This window comes from Varroa destructor, unplaced genomic scaffold, assembly GCF_002443255.2.
Source record: "Varroa destructor unplaced genomic scaffold, Vdes_3.0 BEIS01000002.1, whole genome shotgun sequence".
Classification (NCBI taxonomy): domain Eukaryota; kingdom Metazoa; phylum Arthropoda; class Arachnida; order Mesostigmata; family Varroidae; genus Varroa; species Varroa destructor.
In genome coordinates, this window is record NW_019211455.1 from 43,159,981 (window position 1) to 43,187,258 (window position 27,278).

The window sequence follows — 27,278 nt, forward strand, 5'->3', positions numbered from 1 at the left end:
ACCACTCCGCCACCCCTTCGCTGTCCGTACCGAGCCATGCAGCTACTAGCCGAATATAAAAACGAATTCATGTGTATTTGCAGAATAAGAGAGAGAGGGAGGGAGGGAGGGAGGGAGGGAGGGAGGGAGAGAGGGAGGGAGAGAGGGAGGGAGGGGAAGGTAGACGAAGTTATACGAGTAGCACAGTGGCAGCCAGTCGACAATGGGCGGTTTGCAAACTACCGAACACATCATTAAGTTGATGTTCACACTTTGCTTGAGATTCTTCCTGCGACCAGTCTTCCTTTACGGTACCCGTCGGAGCGTACGAACGGCGACGGCGGCGGCGGCGGCGGCGGCGGCTGACTGCTGTTGCGTCTGCTAGTGAACAGCAGCTGCTGCTGATGATGAGGGTCAGCACCAGCGTCTATTACGGGCGAACAAAACGGTGGATAGTGAACATGTACACTGCGCCGTCACTGCCAAGCGACCGGTAGCCGACAGAGCGAAATGCGCCAAAGTCATATGGATCGGGCAGACAAAAAATACTACTTGTTTATCGTATTTATTAGATACGTAAGAAGAGGTTTCGGTTAAAACTAATAGGAAGAGAGAGGGTCAATGGAGAAGTTCTGCTGTCCATCTCTAAGGTAAGGCTAATCCCACTTAATTAACCTAATTAAAATCACTTAGTTAACACTCATGCAATGTCAACTGAGTGAGTGAGTGAGTGATAAATAATGCCAATACGAGAACCCATCTAAGTCACGTCGATTGATGTAAAAAACGTGATAGATCAACGGCTCGATGAAGATGTACATTCGAAAACAATTTTCAACTCCGGTTTATTTTTCTATATATTTCAAAGGTTTCCTTCAGGTAGATAAGTCGAGCGGTTAGTAAGACAGCAGACTGGATGACCAGGCTGTCGGCTTGTGCGTAATCGAATAATACCGACATTCCGGCAGTATCACGCTTTCTAGCATATTTTTGTATAAAAGAAACAATCTTTAATCTAAGATTCTACGATTGTCTGTATTTCCTCTCCGTGCCGTCCAAGGGTCTTCCGTCAAGAATAATCTATAGGAGTTAATGAGTCGTTCATTTTTCTTGCTTGACGGCTGAGATGTTGACGTAAGGATCCAATTAAATGTACACGCTTGTTTCAATAAAATTTTCGCAGGACAGAAGATTATGGATGCTGTAGACCTTTTGAAAAAGTCTTGAAATGTTAAAGAAAATCAATTCGTGAATTTCCTCGTGTAATCTAGCTTATTTACGTATGTCCACTCTTGAAGTTCGTCCCGTATAAAGCGCACGTTCGTACGAAAAAAAGACGCTGGACAATTATTTAGCAAATAAATTTTGCACATTTTTCCAATCAGTCCATAAGGTCTACCAACTAGAAAAAATTCATGTATTGCTCTACATTACGAAAACTATCTCGTCCTACGTATTTTTTTTTTTTTTTTATCTTTGCCGTGTCATTTCTAGTCTATCAGTATTACCGTTAGATTGTGCACACCTATCTAGCAACACCTACAATCCTTGCTTCATTTGAAATTAGCGCGATTTATCTTTGTGTTGCTGTGTACCATTAACTCTGATCATTGTAGTCGCCATGTACTTCCACCATCGTTACTCACTTGTATTACTCCCGTTTTCTTTGAAGAAGCCAGCCGGTCAGCCAGACAAGTATTATCATACGTGCGCGGGCTGCCCCGCCATTGCTCGCTTGTAAATCATGCCGGTTTCAGGTCGCTTTTACCCATTTCTCGATGTAGTTGCTATGTAGTACTTGTATATCCGAAGTTCGCGTGATTACTTTCGCCTTTGTTGTAGAGGCCAACGCGGGGCCTGCTGTTGCTGCACTGCAGTAGTCGGACCGGGTCGAAGGCGATCCGACCCGTACTTGGCGGACAGTTGTCATCGACGTAAGTCCGTCTTTTCATCAGGCAGGACATGGCCAGTCGAGATGTGCCGTCTGCACCGGAAAGACTATGTGACGAGTTTCATCTTCAATTCTAATAGGTGAGCAGGATTGTTGTAGGTCTCCGCAACAAACTGATATCATGTTGGTTTTCCGCTGCCGCACTCATCGCCGTCGTGTGGTTATGCTCGTTACTAAAACCGTTGTTGCCTGCGGATAGAGAGAGTTCATTCATTGCCAGTGGTCGTCAAGAACATTGTTCTGTTTTGTTCGCATTCGACAGTCTGGACACGATAGACAACGGGACAAAAGAAAGCGAGCGAAAATGGACGCAGTCTAGATTTGATCATATGGATGATGATGGAGGCATTGTTATTCTGTACCTAGCGAATAGGCAGGCCGTGATGTCCTAGCTACCGGACAAGCAGCAAAGTAACATTCAGTTCGAACATTCGCGACTGTCCTCGCATCTCTATCGACACCAATGGCGATTGAAGGCTAGGCAAGCTTAATGTACGCTAGCTAGCTTTCGTTAACTTCGAGAGAGAGACTGGGAGTTCTTCGGCCAGGCAGTTTTGGGGACGCGAAGTCCTTCGATGCGCGACGACCCGCGTCGTCGTCGGCGGGGGCGGCGGTAGCGGTCGGCGCGATGTCATATAAATGTCGGTTTTATTAGCCGTGTATACGTTACAGGTAGACCGATACCCCCATTTTACCCCCGCGACTATACATAGCTTGAAGGTATATATTAGACTATGTTTGGCTAGCTCGACGAGTAAGTCAGGTAGACAGGCAATGACACTTTAGCGTGACTTGATAGATACTAAGAAGACTACTGCTTCTTATGCTATTACTAATACCACTGCTTCGCCGTATACCTGTATTCTGTTGTATAGATATATAGGTATATATTCTTTGAGAATAACTCGCTGAAAGCTTGTTAAATGTGAGCTTAGGACCCTCGTAAGGACGTATAGGAGTATCCTATTGTGGGGAAAAGCGAAGAGTGGACGTGTGGCGTAACAGAAACTTGGGGTTGTATTGATGTCACCTGCATTGAAGACTACGCAGATCTAGGCCATACAACCGACCAATGATGTATTTAACGGCCAGAGCACAGTGTGTTATCAATCAGTGTTTTTTTATATATTCTATCATGTGTGTAATGCGGGGATCGTACTGTTATACGATGCATTATCTAGCGACTGTGTAGCATGCGCAGGATAATGATGGCTGGCTATTTGTCTCTTAAACACCGGATGGTGTGAACACGAGTTGGCTTACTATTTACGTAGATGGACACCAGTTGTAGCTTTGAAGTAGAATTTTATTGTAGTTATCAGCAATGATTTAGCAAAGACGTGATAATGATTTTACAGGCAAACAGCTCTTCAACTATTTCTCAAACAGAAAAATTGTGTTAACAGCCTTCGCCTAACAAAAACAAAAAGTCGAAGTGGATATGCATTCGATGTAGTTACGTCGTACATATTTAGTTTATCGAAGACAAGCTGAAAGCATATGCTCAAGTTGAATAGATGGAACTCTAGCCATGTGTCAGTATTGCCAAAAACAAAAAACACCACATGTTGCATCTCATCAAAACAAAGAAGGCTGTGCCGCATATCGTAACAAAATCTCACTCTTCTAGGAGTAACCTCGATTCGCGTATTTTATAATGACCCTCAGCACTTAGCGAATATATATTTAGTAGAACTCTTAGAAATAGAATATTATAATGTTATGACGGGAACTTTCGTTGAAAATGTGTAACAGCAATGAAGGATGCTGTTCTTTTTGGTGGCCATCAAAAGGTCCTGTTACCACGAATACAGCCATAATGGAAGTGTCGTAGCTTAAGCAGCCAATGCTACCTTTGCATTTCTTTAGTTATTCCAATAAGCCATCTTCTACATATATTCTAATTATATATGATGAACTATTGAGTTATCAAATCCAACGAATACTTTCCTCCGGCAGGCGACCGTGCAACAAACTGAGGACTTGGCCTCGTTACCTTTCCCGAATATCCGAACTAAATGGACGGAAAAGCTAGAGATGTTTAACACGGATAATTATGATCCTCTACCGGTGTATCGGGTACTAAGTCCAGACGGAACTGTTATCGATCTTGCGCATGAGCCGAAGGTCGGAATATGTTTCCATTGGATATTGATTGTTTCTTCCTATTGTTTTCTCTCATGTAACCATTGAAGGGTCATTTAGCAGTTTTACTTCTGGTATGAGTCAAACTTGGTCAACCATTACGCTACCTCAAAATGATATTCTATCAATAATTTTGATCATAAGTAATTCTATGATTACACTGTTCTATGATTTTATGTTCGCTGCTATATTTCAGATCCCGGACTCAAAACTGGTTAAAATGTTCGAAGGAATGCTAACGCTTAACGTCATGGACCATATTTTGTATGAGTCTCAGCGACAGGGTAGGATCTCGTTCTATATAACGAGTTTTGGGGAGGAGGCAACGCACTTCGGCAGCGCTGCAGCACTCGAAAGTAACGACGTTGTTTTCGGCCAGTACCGAGAAACCGGTAGGAAGGACCAAAACCAAAAAGGAACAAATACTCGAATGTGCATCTACAATATGCACCATTTAGAAAAAAATATGGTTAAAAAGTATATCATGTCACGGCGCCATACTTGTGTGTTGGTATGCTTTAAGTACGTATTTTGTACAAACACGTCTCACAAACAACAAGTAATTGTCAACGTCGCTTCAAGATGCATTTAATATTAGATATAGCTTGACCTTTCGTCTTTTTCGCGCGGCTGCGATTAATTGGGCGATAGAATCTATCCCCTCAACTTATACGTCAAGAACGACGACTTTTTATCACCACAACACAGCTCTAACGCTTAAATTAAAAATATTATATCTACTAAAAAAAACAAAAAGCACATATGCGTAAACACAAACACGGACAGATCATTCAAAAAATTCATATAGATTGTTATGTCCTCAGAGTAGAATAATCTAGCATAGAAGAAAAGGTTTTCCAGCTAATTTTTGTGCTGAACATTTTCGTACATCTCAATGATGTTTTCTGCGAAGGACGTCTACTCATTTTAGAGCGACAGTAAAGAAAAATACATTGCAATTTCGTTGTCATATGACATCGCTGCGTGTAAAGCGCTAAAACGAAACGCAGCGACACGATTTACGTCCTGCTCCTTCGAAAAAAAAAAAACGTAACGAGCCAGCTAGGCAGCCCTTAGCACAATGAGTGCTTAGTAACGGACAATGTGGATCCAGTTCCAAGCGCCATTCCCCCCCCCCCCCCAATGATGACTTCCCCTGAATCTGCCACTTCGTCGCAATCTAAGTCTGTTCTCTAAACGTTTTCAACCAACCCAACCGCTCGTCGTCTTCATAACTGGTCCTCACGTCATTGCTGTCGCTCTACTTCGTCCATCTCTGTTTTCCTGCATTCGTACGACGATTGAGGACTACGAAAGACAACAGTGGCGAGGGCAAAAATGCCCTCTTTGTCATAGAACAGCTAGCTTCTCCTATCCTATAGCAACTATACCGCAACATTTCTATGAACGCCAGTACGCCTACTATAACATACTACGGAACAGAGAAGCAGACCGACAGGAAGAACAAATTCTGAGAGTTTATGGTGACAAGGGTATAGGAAAGACGAAGGCCAGGACACCACTGTTGGCCTGGCTGGCCTGCTGTCAGTGGACTCGTGGCAGACGGAGCGCCTTACAAGACTATGCTGGTCCATCCAGGATTGCGAATGTATCTGGCGCTCGAAGCGAATACACAAACAGTCGCAAAGCGCAGGCAAGGAAACCTATGTATGTGAAAGGTGAGTCTTGAGTTCGCCTATCGTGGTATCCTTGTAGTGTGCACAGTCACTTAGCACATTCGTACAGTCACCGCGCTGCTTTGTCGTTCCTTCGCCTGGATCGTACGGATCTACTTTAGCTGCCGCTGTCCTTGTCTAATACGCAACTAGCCGGCTAACGAAAAGGAGGACCTAGCTAGGCGTTCGCCGGCCTAGGGGCGCTCTCGAGGTCGGCGAAGAAGGTGAATCAGGGCGCGGCTCCCTGATCACTGAAATGCTCGTTATTCCTTTTTTCGTCCTCTTCATTTCGTCGAGCGGTTGGTCATTTGGATAGTGTTGCCTCTGATTCGCTTTTTTTTCACCTGCTACCTTTTTCTACTTAGACCCTATCTGTAATTCTCCAGTAACGTCCCTCTTTTGTTAGGTACAGCCGCACCGTATGTCACCAACCAGCAGCGAGACCAGCGGCGGCGACGCGATGACCACAGTAACGCGCGTCAGAGCATTTTAGCCGTTTGCTGAGCGGTCCCATTCAGGGGGCCAGAGGGGAGATAAAAGTGGGTGTGGTGTTCCCCAAGGCTCCCCACCTGCGTACCTCTAAGTGCTCTACTCTTCGTTTTTAGGCTTCGTACTTCCTTTAACTACCACCTCCACCGACTGCTCATCGACCCAATCTAGACCATAGTGTGCGTTGGGTAATACGAGGACAGTCCAGAATTGTTCAGCCATTTGCTGACCATTTGTTTGACGCCAGTTAGTTAGCTCTCGCTCTGGGAAGAAATAGAGAAGTGATAGAAAAGCATAGAATGGCATGGAAGGATAAAGAGGTTAGAGGAGTTTGGTCGCTTGGCCAGCCGGACACGTAAGATGAAGTTGAGAGTAAAAAAACGGGGAAAAGAAATGAGCGGGAAAGTCATTGGGCTGAATTATAGCATTGCACTATTCCTAAACTTGGCTCTCTACCAGCTGTTTCTTATAGTCCCTGTTAATTTGTTATGTTCAGCCCTTCTTTTGTGCTTCGAGGCCTTTTTTTCGGTCAAAGCCAAATTTCGCTTCTTTTTTCTCTCGTTTCTGGCTTTTTTCGTGCTAATTCATAATTCGTTTTCGTCCTACTAGTGTCGCGTTTTCCTTTTAGTTAGACGTCCACTGGTGTTCTCGGTGCGTCCTGACCTTTTCTGTTTGCGCCTTATACATTTGGCACGATGTTTTTGGTGGATTTTCGCTGCCGTTTGTCCCGGATTGTGCTTGAATCCTCGCAAACTTTGTTGTGCTTTATTGCTTTAGCCATACGTCGAGTTGCTACCACTGGGCTTTTTGGGTATTATCTCATGTTTGCTCCGGAATGTAAGCTGAAATCATTTAGTCTGAAGAAATACTGTCTCCAGACAGTAATGCGTTTACTGATATGACTCCTTACCAGTTGAAATTCTGTTTAAAAGTCCTATAGGAGCCATAATATACGACGTAGATCATAGAATAGTCATGAAGACGGTTGTTATAGCTGCGTGAAACATTTCGTTTACACGTTGATGTCCTAATGATTATGTTGTTGTTGTTGCCGTTCTTGTCGTAGTGAGGATAACAATGCCGCGTTTTGGTTTCGCTGACCCGGCTGCCCGAGATCTAACATTAACTGAAGTGTATATGCCTGCAAAAGATGATTCAGACGACTATATACCTCAGCAGCATATTTCTGCTATGCTGCAATTCCTGCTGGTCATTCCATTCACGGAGACGATTAACGACGGCCACACCTCCGTGCGCTTTTCTCCGTGTGCCTCGCTGTACTTCGAGTTGTATGACACTCTGGCCTTAGTTAGGACTCCTCGACGGTCCTAGCGACTGACCAACCGTTTGTAAGTGTTCCGCACATACGCTGGCTGCATTGCTCGCCGACTCGCAATGGGAAACTTGAATGGGATATGGTCTCCTGTGAGGAGGCAGGAGGACCGTTCTTGCAGCGAGTGAGGGTTGAGCAAGGCGAGGTTTGGTGCCGGGGGTTGTTTCCCGCCAGGAGGGTAGGTAGTTGTGTGATTTTAGTTAGCTTTATTATTACCAGCAGCAGCAGTCATAGACAGCGGCGATGTAGCGGTACTGGACCAGTAGCAAAGAAAAGAGCAGCCATGGGAGGCCCACAAGGCTAGGTTAGATGGTCCGGACCAGAGGGAAGACCGAGCAGATGGTCTTCTCGACACCGTTCCACCACTTCCCTGCATCACCACTACCACGACAACAGCGCAGAACGCAGGGGCACAACGAAGCAACGCTACCTTAGCTGACTTAGATAGAACGGTAACTGCCCTCTTTCTTTTGGCCCACTTTGTCCCCTTTCGCCCCCTACCTGCTTCATCCCACACACAGCAGCAGCGGCAGAAGAAGATGAGAGACTAAGGGAGCTGTGCTCGTGGAAATGGTTTTCGCTCGGTCGGCCTGCTGGCCAGCCAGCGTGTATGGGCCTTATCCTAGTGAAACGACGACGACGACGACGACGACTAGCGACGGCTGCGCCGCCACGATGAAATGACTACTGCCACCGAGGCTACCAACGACGGGAAAGTTGTGCCGGCCAACAAGAAAGTCATAGGTGCTCGGCGAGTCCTTGCTGCACGACGTGGGAGTCGGTAGTTTGGTTAGGTAGGTAGATGCCGCTGCTACTGAGGCCGCTACAGGCAAACAGACCACGCTATGCTTACATAGTATTAGAGGAGTGGTAGTAATAGTAATAGTGCCGGTGGCAGTGAGGGGCCGCTGGTTTTTTTCCGACTCTGCATTTTCTCGCCTTACTATGCCGTACAATTCCGTTCATAGTGGAGTGGCATGCGAAGCCGAACCACGAGAATGTTTGTGTTATGTTCTTTTGTGCGAAAAACGCAGGCAGCACCAGCCGTCGCCGAGGTGGCGGCCTAGCGGCTCTTAGAGCGTAGATCCGGGGAAATGAGCACGGCGCTCTCTGTGGCACGGATCTGACCGTATACGAAAATCGGAGCTGTGCAAGAGGGTTCGGTGAAGCGGGATGGCATTGAGGGTCGACGACTAAGGAAACAGTAGGTGTGAAGGTAGCGAAAATAACGGGGAAAAATGCCTTTGCGTAAATGAAGCTTTTTCCGAGAGAAATAAATAGAAAGATTGCAGGGTCGTCTGCTGCGGGAAAGAGCGGGAAAATACGAAATCTACCCTAACAGAGAAGGTGAGCAAACAGGTCATAGTGGTCCATACATGCGAGTAGCCTTTAGGAAGGGTAACGCCTAAATGCGTTAGCTTTATGATTGCAGAACAGACTGAAGTATGCAGGTCGTCTGCTAGCATCTTCCCCTCCAGCTGGCACTATCTGCAAAAATATGTATTATGAACTGCGTTCACTGAGTTGGAGTGCGTTTGCCGACGACTCATCACAAAAATGAGCTCCCTGAAACCGGGTACTGGTAGGAATATTGTTAAGGTGTTCGTTAAGTAAAAAAAAGCGATAGCTCAGACCACGGGTGAATTCGCCTGTGGCAGAATAAATGTAGCCTGTTGGATATGCTATAATTGAATGCGGTGTACCTTAGAACACCCTATTTCAATCATGATATATTTAAGATATAGGTTTGCTTCGCAGTTGGCCTAAATTGTGTTTAAAACCTGGTAGCAGAAGACTAAACCTCCAGGGCTGGTCTTCGCATAATCTCCGCTTTTGTCCCGCCTATTTTGTAGCGAGACGTACCTACCTGCTTCTGAGCTTAGAAGTACGTGAGGTAGTCCAGGTTTGAAATTGGACGTAGACACCCTTTGGTGTATGCTGAAAGGAACCAGCTGTTTACAAGTACTGTTTAACAGCAGAGACGGACATAAAACTGCAATTATTTATGATGTTTGTTTCGGTAATGCAATGGGTCTGCGGAAGTGTATTATGTTGAGAAGAGCCAGGTTCGTTATAGTATAATATTTTTATGACGCGCTTTTCTTTAGACATAAATTGATTTCGGTGATTTGACGAGAGAATCAAGCGATTGCCTCTTCGTATGAACGCCTCTAGAAAGTCTTTGCCTGTGGTTATACATTGAATGACGTATGTATGTAAACGATTAGTGATGTTAAAATGTAGGCTAACGGAAGTTCTTATGAAACATTCGGTTCTCAAATACCGAAGATTTCATCGGATGTATCTATCTTTACGTAACACTATTCATGACAGTGTGACCTCCTAGAATGACGGTCAATCACTACGAACTTTTGCTGTCAGTTTCTAACAACCATAGTAAAATGGTACTTGTCATTGAGCCTATTGTTCGATCACGCTTCTGATTTCATCAAACCAATTATATGACGGTGTTCCTATTTTCCACACACAACAGCTTCTGGCAGTGCATCTTTTTGCCGCTCGATCGCTTCGAACACATCTATGTGTTTGTGCTTATTTCTTAGCGATATCCCTTAATTGTGTCTATGTTTCGCTCTGTTCGAAATGTGGAACGCAGTGCGTTTCCCTACTTATTTCTTCTCCTTTCATGAGCTTCAGTTGGAACCAGTTATATTAGCGGCAGTAGTAGTCGCAGCCGATGTCTAACAAAACCTTTCAAAGACCAGCGCTCTATTCCGCGTTATCCCTGGATAGGCGCCGTCGTCGTCATTTTGGGCCATCTCTCTCCGTTACGCTCCAAGCCATGCTCGCTATCGCTGGTTAGCCCCAGTTTCGACTCTTTAGTCTGTCCCATTTTGCCCCTATCTCACACATTATACCCCACGAGGGTATCGAAATCCCCTTCTGATTTCGCGCTATCAACTACTAGCCATCCCTGCTGCTTTACGCCCCCGCTGCAGTTCCATAGTCCTTCTTAATATTTCCTATTCTTCTCCATGTCTCGGCCGTTTCTCGTTGGTCCTTGGTCGTTCCGGGCTTTTCTCCTTATTTGCTCATTCGTGCCTGTTCCTACTGTTTATATTCTCTTCTGCTTCTCTTTTTAGCTCTGTCTTTACGCTGGGCCTGGTTCACCACTACCACTCTTGTGTTTACTCTCCGTTTTTCTCTCGTTATTCTGTGTGTCCCTCACCCCCATTTCGAGCTCCATTTGCCCCTGTTATGCCCATCTGAGCAGCGCTGGCATCAGTATGACTGCTCTCTGCCTCGTTTTGTCCAGTCCTAGCGATCTTTCTCTTTCTTACGCCTTCGCTGTTCTGTAGTTTTCTTTGTTGCTGGAGGCTGCTCATTCCTTTTCTCAGGGTCCTCTCGGAAAATTTGCCCCCAAAATCCTCACACACATACAGACACAGCGACGAGTTTCTTGCTCCCTGATTCGCTCTTCTCTTTCTTACTTTGGCTCTCCATTTGCCCTCCGCCTACAGTGGCATACGTATGAGCCTCCGATGGTGGCGCTGCCAGGCTGCTAACTACCATTATTTAGCTTTATTTCTTCGTAGCCATCTCTTCCTTCTTGGGCTATTCTTCAGCAAAGACTTCGTACGTCCGACCGTCCAGTCGTCCCTATGCCCCATCTCGCTATGCCTGCCTTGTTTCCTTTCCCCTCCGTTCTCATTGAGAATTGCAAGTTTGGTCGCGTTTCAGCTTTGCCCTAGTTGGCTCTCTGTCTCCGGGGTTTTTGCCCCGCGCTCCTACACACCATCCCTCTTTGCCCAAGCGGCTTGCTCTTCTACTTTTCTCACAGAAAGATTCTGTCGAACTGGGCGTCTTATAACGTACACACACACACATCTGTGAGCTCTATTTTTTTTTCGCCCTCTTCTCGGCTTCGTGTCGCTCTAACCAGCAGAAGCCCGGTAGACAGTAGTCCTACTACACCCGCTGTCAGATGGCCTTCACCGAGCCTTGCCCGTTTCCGCGTTAACTTTGCCCCTGCCAGAGCCTTCTGAGTCTATAGTACGCCTGCATATATCCCTGGCAGAACACGGCTGGATTCTTCTCCCCTCAACAGCTTCGCTACTCCCTACTAACTACCCCTCTCCTGCTATCCCACCAGCATCAGTAGTAGTACAACAGTCGATCCGACTCATATAATTTCACCCTCATCGTAGTTGTCATCATTGCCTTCTCAGTTTTTTCCGTCTTTGAATTGAGAGGAAGTGGCTCTAGAGAAGTCAAGCGAAATCTGCTTACCGGTGGCGTTCGGTTGCTGTTCCCGTTCTTGATGCTGCCTCTACAGATTCTCAGCACGTGTTCCTCTGTGCTGGCTGTTATTCGGTTGTCGGATGCTTTACGCTCCGTCTATATTTGCTCATTCGGAGTTCTTCAAGAATTGGAAACAGTATTCACAATACGTGTTCATCTATTGTAGATATGAACCACCAGTCGTCTAGAGCGATCCTTAATGGGGACAGTGGAATCATACGTGGCATTGATCTGGCAAATAGTAACGCAACCTTATGGCAGACAAATCCAGTGTTTCACGATCTTTTGACTGAAGGTCTTTTTTTTTTTGTAAAAGAAGGCTATTTTTTTTTTCTTGAAGATACGGATTATTGAATACATAAATTGAAATGCAATGTCTATTAAAGATTGCCAAGAAACAAATCGAGGGAGAAAAATTATCTTTGACTTATCTCTTCCAAACTTAGCCCTGGATAACCTTCTATTTTTAAACGCGACTTCGATCCAGGGGCTAAATTATGTATTTCTCGATATTAGAAGCGGAGGACTATTCACTGAAAAAATCCACGGTATTTTTTGACGATGACATGTCGGTTCTCTTACATAAACAAATAGAACCTTTCAATATTTAAAAAAAAAAAAAAAAAAAACTTTATTTACATGTAACAGCTTTTTTTTTTCGAAATTATCTAATCTTCCCCTTCCTCTTACGCCTTTTTTGCGGCCCTATATTGGGTTGTGTGAGTGCTTGTGTGCAAGTGAGTTGCTTGAGAAATCAGTTTATTGCTGAAGTTCTCTCTGTTAAATACTTTGATTAAATACGCGATCTGTAGCAGATTTACACTAGCAGCCCTGTTCGAGTTGGCAAATGCTCTACACTATCTGCAACTTTAACTCATTCTTTATCATGGGATATGTATGTCCATTCATCCGTTTGTTGGTTCATGCAATTACAGGCGTGCTAATGTGGCGAGACTTCGGCCTCACAAACATAATCAATCAATGCTACGGAAATCAGAATGACGTCGGGAAAGGTCGACAGATGCCCTGTCACTATGGGTCGAAAGAAAAGGCATTTGTCACCATCAGCTCGCCACTTTCGACCCAGATGCCACAAGCTGTAAGTGATTTTACTTTTTCAAGTGAAAATTTTTATCTATTCGAAACATATATGATTCGTTTTTGACGTAGTGCTCCGCTAGAGCTCGGCCGTGTTGCGATGAAAGCGCATGATATGTGTGTATGTGTGCATGTTTATTCCCACTGAGTATGTACATATTAAAGTAGCTGGGAGCACTCTTCATAGCTGCAGACCTTAGGTATGGTGTAAAATAGAAAACATCTGTTTAATGTTTTGCACTCACGAGACACGTGCATGGATTTGGGTAGGTTTATATAAACCTCCTCTCTCTCTCTCTCTCTCTCTATATATATATATATATATATATATATATATATATATATATGATATCTCCAGTCAAATGCATAACGGGCGTCTCAAACGGTCGATGAACAAAATGTATGAGATCTATATATTATCATTAGTCTCAAGAAATTTAGGAAAAACTGTGTGTAACAAGGTAGCACCGTGAATAGGTGCAGCGGCAAAACAGCCTAAGTAACGGCGAGTGCTGTGGTTTCTTCTTTTTTCCTTCTGTTTTTCCCTTTCCTCTTCCGCGATCAATCTGCGCCACCGAAGAACTGTTAGTCATGTGAAATAACAATCCACAGTTACCGTGCGACAAAAACATTAGCCTACTATTATTACATTGATTTTGATGTTTTTAGTCACACCAACTTCTGTGCTTCGATCTGTTTATGTCGTATCTGTTAATATCGTATAAAGTCAATTTTATACCGCCACAATCATTTATCTGACAAGTTGGCTTGGCTTAGAATCCTGCGCACGCAGCAATCCACGATTAGTGAGGCTAGGATGAGCATCTTCGTTGTTGGTTGGCAAATGCGATCGTATAGTGGCAGGATCAAAGGAATACGAAGATCGTATTTTGTATAACGAAAGGTACGCTTGACGTAACATGTGAGTACACTTTGGATGGTTCCAAACTGCTGTTATTCAAAAAAACAGAGCGCTAAAAGTCCGTCCCTGTGTATGGGGACCTGCATCAAAGATGTTTGTTTACATGGAATTCGATGGAGCGAAGCAATTCTCCCAATGCAGGCGCGGGCCTAGCGTTACTTTAGCTTCTTGGCAGCATCGGCGTGTCTTCTGCGAGTTTTACAGAGGCTGTCCACCCACACATCGAGTGAAACATTTGCTAATAAGTATATGCGTTGCTACATCGAAAGGAAATTCAGTACCTTAGATTTGTATTCCGGTTTAATAGCTATTACATACATCATATGTGAATACAGTTTTCTTATTTGTTCGATACATAGATTGAAACTTTGTTAAAAAAAAAAAACACTATAAAAACAGTTTTGTGTTGCTTGTCAACTCTCTTACTATAAGGAGGCGTTAGGTTTATAGTACACACACACACATACATAATAGGCCGTTACGAACGAACCCGGCGGAATTCAAAATTTTGGACTGAATGCCGCTAGCAAACGAAGTTTGGCTGGTGAATACTCCACTTCTTTAGAAAGTTGTGAGCGAAAACTAATAGAGTTTACTCCAAGAGAGGTAAATCCGATAGGAAAAGCATAGAGCTAGGAAAATGTGTCGAAGTTTACTGAAGAGATTAGCCAAGGAGGCCTTAAGCGAAAGCACCGTACGCAAGCGGTCCGAGAATAGATATTGAAGACCAGCGAAGAGGTAACTAGATATCGAGAGCCGAGGTACGAGAACGCATTGCTGCGACTAAAGAGGCTTTTCACGAAAGCAGAGCTTGATACTTAAGGGCTATATCGGTCCAAAAATGGCGTGTCACATGTAACGTGTCATAAAATCACGCCACTTTACAATGCGTGTGATATATTCCATATGCAATTTGCAGAGCTTTAATCCAGAAGCTGCCAGAGCGCTGGGGCAAGTGCGTAAAAATAAAGAAGAGTACACATTCAAACTGAAGGATCTTTCACGCCTTCCACGTAGTTCCGAAGTTATTCAATTTCAAAGTACGCCGCGTTCGCTCGTAACAGCCTATATATATATATATATATATATATATATATATATATAGACACACACATATATTTTGCAAAGTTAATAACGCAGTGAATAAGTTACCTGCTTTAATAAAATGTCTGAAGCTGAAAACATATTAAGGATAGTTTTTTATTATTTTGTTGAATATCCCTTTTGGTAGCACTGACTTCTTTGAAATGTTATTATATGGATTATTTTTATATTGACAAGGAGGTCAGTTTTATGAGACGAAATTGCTCATTAGCAGAAAATTTTGCGCTGTATATCTTTGTAAAATTTTACCAATTTCCAAAAAGCGTCGCTGAGTGAGTGTTTGTTCGGTAACTAAGATTTTAGGCCTACTAGTAAAAACAGCAAACTCCGAATACGTTAAACAAACATTTCTTCTGTAATGTTCTATAGTTGATTCTAATTGATTTTGATTGGAAACAATCATCGATGGGATTCCTCATCGTTGTTCGACACATCTCAGTTAGATGCAGACACAACCTAAAATACAGCAAAACAGACATTTTCCTCTGATGTTGTGAAAATAAATTATATAGTTTCTTTTTTACAGCATTGCCTTTGCGGATGTCCCATTTAACATCGAATTTGAATGTTTCCCTGTAATCCTTAATTTCCCTCGGCCAGTTAAAGTTTGAGCGTAAATTTTTAGGCCAAACAACGCGACTTATGTACATTTATTGTAGGATGTGGGTTAGTTAAGACAGGGGTTTCCGATGCCTTTCCTCAGGTTAATTTTAAGTATCTTAGTATTTACGATATTTGAAATTAGATATTAACGCTGAGGCGTGTATTGTTTCCACTCATCGAACAGTGATTTTTCCTGCCGGTGAGCATAATTAGAGAACTCTTGGTATTCCCATTTCTACACGGGAATCCTGCCGCATTTATATATGTATTCAGTCATTTTTGACGCTTGTACACATCGCTATAAACTCTATGCCGATTTTATTTAGTTATTATTCGTGACCACTTTAGATGCAGACTAAACCCAGTTACCATTGTAACCATTCGATGACGGAAACTAGTTTACCGGTCTCTTTTTATTCGGTCTGTCAAACGGGCTATGGAAATTATTCGAAAACCTTCAAGCATTGTTTTCAACTCAACGCTTACCTCTTACCATCACGTTTTATTTAGCTACCACAACGAGCTATAACGGTCCACTCTATAGCTGACAAAATCTCCCCGCGAACGACTCACTTCTCAAGAAGGTTTTCTCCGAACCAGCAAATGGGCTTGCGTATCGATTGAAACTACAAGTGTCGAAAGCTATCGATTTATTGCATATTCTCTAGAAAAAAAAAAAAATGCGTGCCAAGCGTCATCGCGATCGAAGGAAGCCACCAGTTGTCCCGTTTCGTCTACGGTTCTGGGTTCGTGCTCGCTGAGCGAGCCCAATGCAACCCCGAAAGAGAAGTGTTTCGCTTCTTCATCTCCGAGTGCGAACGTTTGCGTCCTCCTCTCTTCTCTGCCTTATTGGAGAGTCTTGAATCATTTTGAAGAAAATCGAATACATTTTGTAATGGCGCGAAAGATAGTGAACCAAGCGGACATTTGGGTCTGGTGGCGGACGCGGTAGATTTCGAGGAGATTCGAGCAGAGAATTCAAAATCGACAAACGACCCGTGCCAGAGTTGCGTCTGTGCGAACGAGAGCAAAGTGCTCCGCTTGCTCTGGTTCTCTTTTCGAACCCCACCTTAGAGCTAGCTCACTGAGCCCCCTGCAGAGGACAGGGGAGAGGAGTTTCTCTTCCCAGCTCGTTTTTCCCAACCGCCGATATTCGTTCGGACAAGCCGACGTGGTGGCAGCAGCTAGTTCTACGGACAGTTTGTTCAGCGGTCAGTTCCTGGGGTATTCGGCTATGCGTTCGTTTTGTACTGAGAGAGGAGGAGCGAGTAGAATTCGGATTTCAAATGCTACTAGATTCTTATGTTCTGGCGAGCCGACAGGCGAACGGCAGGCCTATCAGCCTATTCAGCCGTCAGTTTGGAACATGCAAACAACCCAATCAAACCGCATAGGCCTGTCCGATTTCGGCTAGACGGAAAGAACCCAGGAAAATACTATTGACGCATGTATGCCATTCTAACGAGATGAAAAGCCCAGCAGGTCACTGGTGGGGACGACGGACAGCCCATCGATATATTGCGTACTGATCAAGGATAGGACGACTGATGCAAAACATGTGCTCACAGGTAGCCGCTGCACAAACTACCCTTCGACAGAGCTACTTTGTTACGATGTGCATAAAACTGGGAACGGGCGAACTCCTGTCAAAGGTTCTCTTTTTGCGGTTAACCCGATTAGTAGACAATTCCTCTATTGTAATATCGAGTAATAATTAGCTTGTCAGAATTTCCATACTTTGAAACACCAATCAGGCCATTAAGTCTCTATGTATAAAACTCATAATAGGGGAGCGTATAGGTACGGTTCTTTTGATGCTAGTGCATTGGTTTGCCCTCAGAGCTGCCTGAGCTGCACGCTCATCAACAGTGATCTCTGTCTTTTTATAAAGACTGTCAACAGGACGTGTAACGTTACATGTATTGACCCCGACCTAGATCCATCCATACCAAGCAGCAAAAATACTTTACAAAATGCCCTGGTCATATTATCCACCAAAGCAACATATATAAAATTCTACAGCAGTTCATTACGTCCTTTCGAACCGCCGTATGATAAGAAACTACAATGAAAAAAAGAGCTGTCGGCCGGCAAAGGGTAAAAAATTATTCCAACTTAATTTTTATTATTAATAAATGTTGTTATTACTACTTTTATTAACTACTACGCTTGTGTGTAGCTAGTTTTATTGCCATTAGGACGCACTTGCAGTGGCATAATATATCAAGGTAAGTGACAACTAGGACGATACAATTTTTTTTTGTTTGTTCTATCTATGAGGTTCGTATATCATTTTTATATCTATAGGGTGAAAAATGAAAAGTAATATTTCAAGCTGATGTTTACCTGATTCCCTCGCTTTTTGTTTCTCGACTCTCCATTGCGGTGTGCGTTTCGTTCGCGACTAGGTTGGTTCTGCGTACGCGCTCAAGCGAGCTAAGCAATCAAACGTAGTGATCTGTTACTTCGGTGACGGAGCTGCGTCGGAGGGGGACGCTCACGCAGCGCTTAACTTTTCGGCTACACTTAAGGTTCCAGTGATCTTTTTCTGCAGGAACAATGGCTACGCGATATCTACTCCGACGAACGAACAATATCGAGGGGATGGCGTAGGCGCTCGAGGACCGGCGTATGGGATAGGAACAATTCGATGCGATGGTGTGTCACCATGCTTTATGTTATATATGGCTATTGTAGCAACAAGTCAGCGCACGGATCACTGGCTTACAGTTCTGATCTTAAGGATTTGTCTATGGCGTTAACAGAATTCAGCAATCTCGCTAATCTCTGTTCCGTTAGAAGATACAATCTGTAGCGCTATAATAACGAACGATACAGACCTACTAATTCATGTACATATTAAAAGATGATAAATGGACTTGAGAAATTTTAGCGTACGTTAAACTGGTATATATATATATATATATATATGTTTATACGCGGGGAAGATAGGTGTCGTTACTGTTTTTCTTCTTAGATACATTACTCAGGCAGTTTCTTATGGTGATTTTTTTCTGATCTAATACCTCCTCTAGGCAATGATATACTGGCTGTGTACAATGCGACTACAAAGGCTCGGGAATATTGTTTGTCAAAAAATGCCCCTGTTCTTATTGAGGCGATGACCTACCGTCTTGGGCATCACTCGACCTCCGATGATTCGACTATTTATAGAAATCTTGCGGAGGTAAACAGTTGTCCTACTCCCTATCGTTGCATCATCTTCCACTTAACCTCGCTCATAGTCTGGACGGCAGTTTTGCGGTAGGCCTTAATTTTTTTTGTTCTATAAACAATGATAAACTTTTGCAGCACTTCTTGAAATATTATCCATTTGCCACTGCAGGTTAAGATATGGGAAGAGCAGGCGCACCCATTACTTCGTTTCCGCAAGTACTTGACGGCAAAGGGATTATGGAGTGACGAAAAAGAGACTGAGTTTCGCGAATCAATCAAAAAGGAGGCGAGTGGTTAATTCTTTTTGTAAGACTTGGTCATGCCATGCACTACCCTTAAAACAGGCTGTCGCGCCACTCGAGTCCAAGTCAAAAACAACAAATAATACAAATTTATGTTTATTACCCTTACAAATTATCCCGTATTTTAGATTAGGTTTAGCATTACTAAATAATAATAATTAAAGTTTAGGTACGACACAAGGAAAATGTGTATGTTCAATATTTCTCTGTCAGGTACGTGTGTGTCTGTGTAAATCTGAGAGAAAGTACATGGGACGCCTGCCGGTAGTAAGTGTCTTAAATTTGCTGATGTTAACGTTTGGTCAAGGGGCAGTACCTCCCTTCTTTGGATGGATACTGCATTGTAGGTCGTTCTTTTTAGGCTTTTTAGAGCAAATGCGTACGTGTACCTCCAGTCCACCTCTGCGAGATCATGATCTGGAGCATGACCCCGATTCAGGTAGGGGATTGGGGCGTTGCTGGCCACTTTTCCGCTGACCGTTTCTCTTCGGCGACTCTAGCTTTGTAAAATTTTCCTGATGATCACGGCGACAGCGCCTCAGTCAGCTGTCCTCGACAAGGATGTTTTCGTTGACATCCTCGTAGCGCTTTTGGGATTTGCGCGCTTTTCGTGCAGTTGACCATTTCTATGTGGTCCTTGCTATGGATGTCTCGACTAGTGTGCGATCTCTTTGAGAATCTCGTTTTTCTTCTGCGTTGCTAGTTTTCTTGGCGCCGCCACCTCGGCACGCTCAACGCTCGCTCAGATTCTGCCGTGAACGACTAAAAACGAATGCCTTCCTGAATCTTCAAATCGGCGTGCCGTATATCTATGATTCGGGCCCAGGCTGCTCATTCTTCGTTTGGGAGGGAGTAGACGTCACATTGTACCTCATAGCCGAACGCATCATTTTCAAGGCGTTCCTTGGCCGACATCTATCCATGATATGGAGGCCGAAGCCATACACCCGACAAAAGAGTCCGACGGAAAATATCTGCATTAGCTGCTCCACTGGACACAGCGTAAACCGCTGTCGCCCGACGCGGCAGTGCTCGTGCCATCGAAGACGTTTGCTCACGATGACTTTCCTTTCGTTCGGAGTGACGGAGCTATTGGAGCGCTACGAGTTAGCGGCTTCACTACATAGGGTGTTCCATAAGTGGCTTCAGTGAGAGCCATACGAACGCTGGGATCTCAATGGGGTCGAAACCGTTTACAGCGTACTTGACCCTTCAGGGTGACGAAGCCGGTCACTGTTCCGCAAAAACCAGATCTAAAGTGCAAATTGCTGGTCGTCGTGCTTTTACGTATTAGTGCAACGATCGCACAATGAGAGATGGGGGACGTGGTTATGCCGAAATCGTCAATCGTTGTTGTTCGGAAACAATATTTAAGCCGCAAATCGTCAATATTGGAAACCATGGTTCTCTCTAGGTTTTTGGGATATAAAGCTCATCGGACGATCCAGGTGACCTAGAACGGTCCCCGTTTGAAAATAATGCTTTTGACTGCTTAAGGGAATGCAATGGTTTAGGTTGTCGCCTTGTTCCGGGCTGGCGGGATTTCGGCGTCTATAATAAATAGTATGTAACTAAAACAATATGAAACGTAAAACTCGAACCATTTATAGTTGCCCGAGGAAGACTGCGTTTACATATATATGAATAAGATAAATTAATTAAGCAGCGGTGCGAAAAAACAGGTATGGTCTTCGATTGAAAAGGACTAAATCAAAAGAAGCTCTCCTTCAGAACACCGGCCTACCGGAGATATGCATTTTAATTTTATTCTGTTTTGCCTTTTTTTTTTTGTTTACAAACATTTCATTTAGGTTGTCTTTTGCAAGCTTAGGCGTGACACTTTATTCATGGCATTATTCTCGATAACAAACGCTATAATCTTGAGAAATCTAATGCGCTGCTAGTGAGCCGTGGTAAGAACATCATTGTTGTTTCAACTGACAGTGGTGATTGTTGTTTTTTTTATTTATTACTTTATCCATTTATTACTTTAATCATTGATAGTTCAATTAAGTTACAGGATGGGGCAAGAGTTACCCTCTGATATTTAAAAAAAAAAAGTCATTTGGCAGTTTGAAGGTTTTTCTACATCGTTCCAAGTAGCAGAAGAGCAAAACAGTAAAAGTAAAGAAATGTAATTCATAACATTCGAATTATCAAAAGCCGTTTTTCAAAATTGGCAGGTAATGCTTGCCCCATCCTGTACAAACATTAGCTTCCATTGAATTTATTCAGAGCTTTGCTACAGAGCGATTAGTAATTCTGGCTGCTTACGGCCGTATTCAGATTTTTGCATTGTCGGGCGTCCAAATCAGCTCAGTTTGCGGAGCTGATCGGAAATGAATATTGATCTCGGCAGTGTGTTCGACCATCTTCAAACAAACAGGGGTATAAGGGCCATCGATCTTCATCGATCATCGGTAAAAGCCTAGTAGTCACATATCCTACTGGTTGTACCCCCCGCATCCTTATCCATCCCAAGGGCCAGATTCTTGCCACCTCTTGAAGCCCCCCCCCCCGCCCCCCTACTAGAGGCTTAAGCAATGAGGTCATGGATTGGGTAGTCAGCGGCTAAAACCAGATATGTCGAATCCCAGCAGACCACTAAACTGAATATGTAATATAACCAAATAGACAGAGAAATATTCTTTGCGCTAGGCAACCGGAACTTAACGTATATATTACTTGTTTATATTAGTCAGGCTAGTTTTTTTTCAGCCAACTTCTGTTAATATAAAGGAGTTTCACGTACCCCGATATTTTTTTTTATTATGAGTTGTACGTGCATACGTGCTTGGCGCGTGTTCTGAGCAGAATCGAATCTAGATCTGATCAAAGTACAATTTATATTTTAATTTTGACCGAAACTGAAATTGTCAATATCTATTCATCTTTTGTCATAGTAGTCAATGAATGGTTTAACATATACTGAATGATTTGTCGTACTATACGTAACGCAACACTCAGCTTGCCTTACAAGTTGTCATTTTCTGCAATTAAGTTGTTCAAGCTCAGGCACCAAGTAATTTACCTATCAGAATCGCATATGCAGAGAGACAGCTGTACAACACGCGAACCCCACTGTTATACGTGCACAATACGATCCCCGCCTACTGGGATCGAACTGGAAATTGTTTGTCAGTGTCGAATGTCTCATAACAGAAACACATCGATTTATATATTTGGCTTCTGCCAATGCTACGGCTAGTAAAAGAGGTCTGAAAGACCGTCCGCACGATATTTGATGGATGGACTCGGGAGATACACTCTGACCTCTTCAGGCCATGGGGTGCCGCTCTCCGAGTGGGCACAGACAAAATATGGGGTCCAAATATGACGGAAAGATGTGGACATATTATAGGAATCAGTGCTACACAGAGATGGACATCAGTTATAGTAATCCAATGAGGAATATAGAGTCATACGAGAGCCCACGGACTCGGTGTGTCTAGAGATGTCATGGCGGGTCACTTATTGAGTCTTCACAAACATCCAGGACACGGTACCATGCTTTTATGAAAGACACTAATTAGAGAAGTTATTTGCAGAATGTTGTTTTTAAGGTGCAAGAGCAAGTAGACCTATTTCATGACTCATCGGTGACCTAGAAGTCCAAGAACCTAATATTTCACCAACTGTCAATAATTAGAAAAGTGTGGGAGAAGTATTTTACAGAGATGAAAAAACCAATTCATACAAGTAAATAAAACCCGACTGGATTATCGAATATTCAGTGGTGATTTACAGTAGAAACGTCTCAATTTTAAAGATTTTTTTCTACGCAAGTCATTTTGGATAGAAACTTCGCAACAATTTCCGTTTTTCCACACATATATTGTACTCGTATACAATGCAGCTGGGGCCGAATCCTAAGTCTGCTTACGCCATATCATTCCCTGGAGTCCTGACTTTATGGGTCAACAAAATCATTTGCCTATTTGGATCGCGTGGCTCTACAGGAACGGTGGCACCTGCATTCACAGCGACATTACAGCTGCGAAGGGTCCTATAAGGATGCTTGGTCCCCAGGGCCCCCGTTTCCGAGGCTAGGTGTCGAGAGAGCGCTATCTCTCGTCGTAGACTACAAACGTCAGTCTGTTCCCCATTGTACTGCCAAGGAGTTTGTACCGGTAACGGTGGAAAATGCCAACTTCGCCTGCGTAGATGTGACGAACGCACCGCGACCTAAGGAAGCGGATGGTACGGATAGCCACGGAAAAATTCACGACACTCGCTTTGCCCGCCGCTGCCGACGTCGCTTACGTATACGGCAAATCTCAGTGGCTTTCCTAAACGGATAAGTGGTGCTGAAGCCCCTATCCCATTTTGCCTCGGAACTGTTTCCCCTTAAAAGCTGCTATCTGAATGGAGAGGCGCGCGGTTCTCGTCGCCGACACTGGTCCCTGTGGGAGGCTCTTACCCGTGGACAGCCTTCGTGCCTACCGACTGCATCTCGTTTTGCGCGTTGTTCGTAACGCCCTGGGGATTGTATTGTATGCAATAGTGAAGACCTTTGGTCGAATCCGGTCTGGCCCCCACTGTGAATACGGTTCACCATGTGTTCGTAAACCGTGCGTTTAAATGTACTGAATAAGACAGGTTGGACGCTAGTTTGCACTGGTGCTCGTATATTGTAGGAGTAGATAGCATGGCAAAACACAAAGTTTAGGGCAAGCTTGTTTAATTTTAGAAAAGTTGTTTACTTTGTCGCATTTTTAAAACACTTCCTTGAGCTGAAACTGCTCACTGACAGTGTACCTGTATAATTATCATTATTATATTTCCTGTTTTACGTCCAGTGCTGGGGCTGGTGGCTTGGAGCGCGAAACGAGGTACGTTGACGTCACGGTTCAAACCTAAACCTATATAGGATTAGAAGGCAAACACGTTACCTACTGCGCTGTTACAAGGACCAGCTATAGGTACATTGTCTTTGTCATTGTGGATGCCATTTGGAATACATTATCAGTAGAAAGCATAGGGATACCCTTGCTAGTCTGATAGTAACGGTAAGCTGGTATTAAGAACTCTAATTATTTGAAAACATCAATGAGTTTTGAACTGGCCATCAAACCCGTGACCTTATCGTTACAGGCTCATCATCTCACCTAAGAAACTAGTGCAGTACTTTCTTCATTGTTGAAAACGTCTGTGGACTCCAGCAAGTCTAGCTATCTGGTTTATTTGGTGCATCGTGGCTGTGCCTGATTGCTCAATCCAAATATTTTGAATTTTTTTTGCATAGAAAACACACTGACAGGCATATGTTTCAAATACGCAAAGGGTTTGGCACTTCAAGTGTTTGTTAGTTGTCCTCGTCATCTGTTTCAACGCCATCTCGTTGAATGAAATGCCCGCCGTCGTACGCATTATGACAACAGTATGATTCAATGCAATATTATGCAAATACCGCTAGCCTACCACAAACAACAACGGTATCAACAATAATAATAGCTTCTTTGGCTGAAGCCAAACACCGCAGAGACGCGATGACCTTCTTTGTGGGCATCGCTGACAAGTAACGCACACACAATAGGAAGGGCTGCCATTGCGTGCAAAATGGCAGTTGTCATTCTTAGCGTGCAGGGTGACTTCGCGTTACTGTACATTCTAGCGAAATTCCCTTTCTTCCCCTTGCTTCACTCACTCGCCCTTCCTGACGCTTTGCTCCTTCGTCTTTCTTTAAGCGTCTTTGGCTGTTACTGCTGCCGCGGGCAGGATGCAACCTCTTCACTCGATACTACCTCCACCACTGCAGTGCCAAACAGCGGTAACATAGATACGAAATCGTCATTTGCTCCAACTCAAGCTACTACCCCCACTGCTTTTGCTGCCCCTAGCAACTTCCTTCAATAAAAGTGGTAATACGAGGCGCAAATGTGGATAACAAGGGAAAATGCAACTTGCATTGAATGCAGCTTACGAGAGTAACTTTTCGAGGCAGCAGCTGGCCGGTTCTGCTGCTGGCCAAAACGATTTGAGTACCGCTGACGTCGAAAAGGAACGTGAAGCGCGCGGACATAGGGCTGGCAAGAGAAAAGCTGTTTAGATTGAACCGGGTATAGAACATCGACCTTTTTAGACGAGAGAGAGAGAGAGAGAGAAACAGGTACTCGAGCGCTGGTTGGACATTTAACATACGGGCGGTTGCTGTATTCTCACCTAGGTTACTGGCGAGTATTATTTTGGATCAAACAAAAGAGTCGAAATAGACACTGTACACGCTTCTAAATAGATTTGAAGCGGCCTTTTTTTTGGTAGAAAGCGGTGTCGCGATTTGGCTGTATACCTTACATAGGTAGTGGCCGTTAGCGCTCTACGCAGTATGCTGCCAGTGAATCGATTAACGGTAGTATATGAAAAATACGACTGATTTTATGCCGGTAAAGCTTGCCTAGGATGTACTTGGACGTATATTGAAATGTGCGTCGCGAATCATGCATAAAATTTAACAACAAAAACAATACCGGAAGCCATTGAAGCCTTGACAATGAATAGTTAGTCTGATGCACTCATTTATTGGTTTGGCCAAAGATTCATTTCGAGAATCGATGATCTGTCTCGATGGACTATCCCCATCTAAGCTAATGCGTCGATCTGGCTTGAAGCCAGCCACACTCATCAGGTCGAATCTGTTCAACGGAATTGCTCTCCTTCAAAATGTACAACAGACCATACACTTTACCGATATTGTACGCTAATATCAGCGTCTTACGTACGCGCACAAGCTGAGGGGCTAACATGTGCATACGTACACTTCGTAGCACTCTTATCGAAAACGGGCTTTAGAAGGCGAGTATACACTTTATATCCATGCTGGCTTCTTCAGTCCCGTTACCTTCCCGGCTTTTGCCATTGTTGTCGGAACCGATAGGGTCTTTGCAGGGACCGACCACTCACCAACCACTGGACACTACTCTTACTGTGAGCTGTCAGCCCTTAGCGGCAAGAAACGCCGTGGAGAATATTGAGAATCTCACTTTTCAGGATCAGGATGCAAATGGTATGCTATTCTCGGCCGCGCGGCTAAGCCCCCATTCGTTGGCTGCCTTTTGCAGCATCGATTTGCCCCCCTGGGATGGGTACACTAGGTCAGGAGGGCAATTTCGTACCTACACCATTGAAGTGGTCCTTTTGCTTGCAATGTAGTACATGACCGACGAATCGACCATCCGACAGAGAAGGTCAGGGTATGGTACGAAAAACGAAGCTCCAACGATGGGCTATGTCCGGCACCCTACAGTAACTGTGCCTTTTTCCCTATACTCATGTCGTTCTGCTCCCTAAAATATGGGTTCACATGCCACTGTTTGAAATGGGATCTTTCTCATAGACTTCCTATGCGTATATATGCTTCGGGGGTGTGTAAAGAAACGAGGCCGATAGACACTCGCGCTCGGTCACACTAGAGGTGGTACACGGTACCGCTAGTGTTTCAGTAGCGGCAGTATTAGCACCGGCGACTGCCACGCAAGCAGTAGCTGCAAATAAGGCCACTTGTCCTTTCACCGTGAAACAGAAGCTGGGAATTGGAGACGCCCTACCATCACTCGTGCAGCTCACACTCGGCCAATCTTAGTCCTACTATGGTTCTTGGTTCTTGAGTTGCCCCATCCAGCGGTGGTTTTTTCCGGCCCCAAGGGGCGACCGAGGAGTGAGGCGGGCCTGCAAAGGGGTCCACTTTGCTACTTTGCCTATGCAGAACGCAGCAGAGATAGAATCGTCGTTCTCTGCTTGTCTTTCCTCTTGCTTTCGGTTTCTGTGTCTTTGTTTCGCAAGAAGAAAGAACGCCCCCTGGCTGGTGGCCAGGACGCATTCGATCAGCCGCAGAGCCTTAGAAGAGCAGGATGACAGGCAGCAATGATAACAGCGACAACAACAACAACGGCAACAGCGACATACGTGAATGGATGTCACCTCACTCAGAGTTATGCAGACGCGTCGTTCCACCAAGGGGCGCACTGGCCCCATCATGAAGTACAACCGTGTAATCTTTGTGGGATAGACAAAAGTAGCAAATGAGAAAGCGCTTTATCAAACGGATTCGCAGATGCGCAGAGCATGGCCGGTTATGGTGAAAATGTAGAAGTTAAACGAGAAGGATTGCCGAGAAGGTTGAAAAGAAAACTTCGTGTGAAAAGTAGTGATTGTGGTGGTAAAAATTTAGAGTGGCGGCGGCGGCGGCGGCTTTTGACCAGGCGCCTCAATTAGATAAATATATTTTAGATAAACACGT

General features: G+C 44.2%; 2 protein-coding genes and 1 long non-coding RNA gene across 5 annotated transcripts in view; 2 read left to right on the forward strand and 1 right to left on the reverse strand.

Annotated features, from left to right (window-relative positions):
* LOC111245274 (uncharacterized) overlaps window positions 1–27,278 on the reverse strand; it is a 344,964-nt gene that overhangs the window by 141,876 nt on the left and 175,810 nt on the right. The window lies entirely within an intron of this gene.
* BckdhA (Branched chain keto acid dehydrogenase E1 subunit alpha) overlaps window positions 3,890–27,278 on the forward strand; it is a 36,141-nt gene continuing 12,752 nt past the window's right edge. Inside the window, exons 1-6 of the mRNA XM_022792147.2 lie at window positions 3,890–4,057; window positions 4,272–4,467; window positions 12,772–12,935; window positions 17,972–18,221; window positions 18,599–18,750; window positions 18,910–19,026. Of these exons, the coding sequence (XP_022647882.1) occupies window positions 3,968–4,057; window positions 4,272–4,467; window positions 12,772–12,935; window positions 17,972–18,221; window positions 18,599–18,750; window positions 18,910–19,026 (969 nt within the window). The 5' untranslated portion in view covers window positions 3,890–3,967. The remainder of the gene's footprint in view (window positions 4,058–4,271; window positions 4,468–12,771; window positions 12,936–17,971; window positions 18,222–18,598; window positions 18,751–18,909; window positions 19,027–27,278) is intronic.
* On the forward strand, window positions 4,476–8,365 carry LOC147757850 (uncharacterized). The gene is made up of 2 exons (XR_015320511.1): window positions 4,476–5,754; window positions 7,307–8,365. It is a non-coding gene; the product is annotated as an uncharacterized LOC147757850 (long non-coding RNA).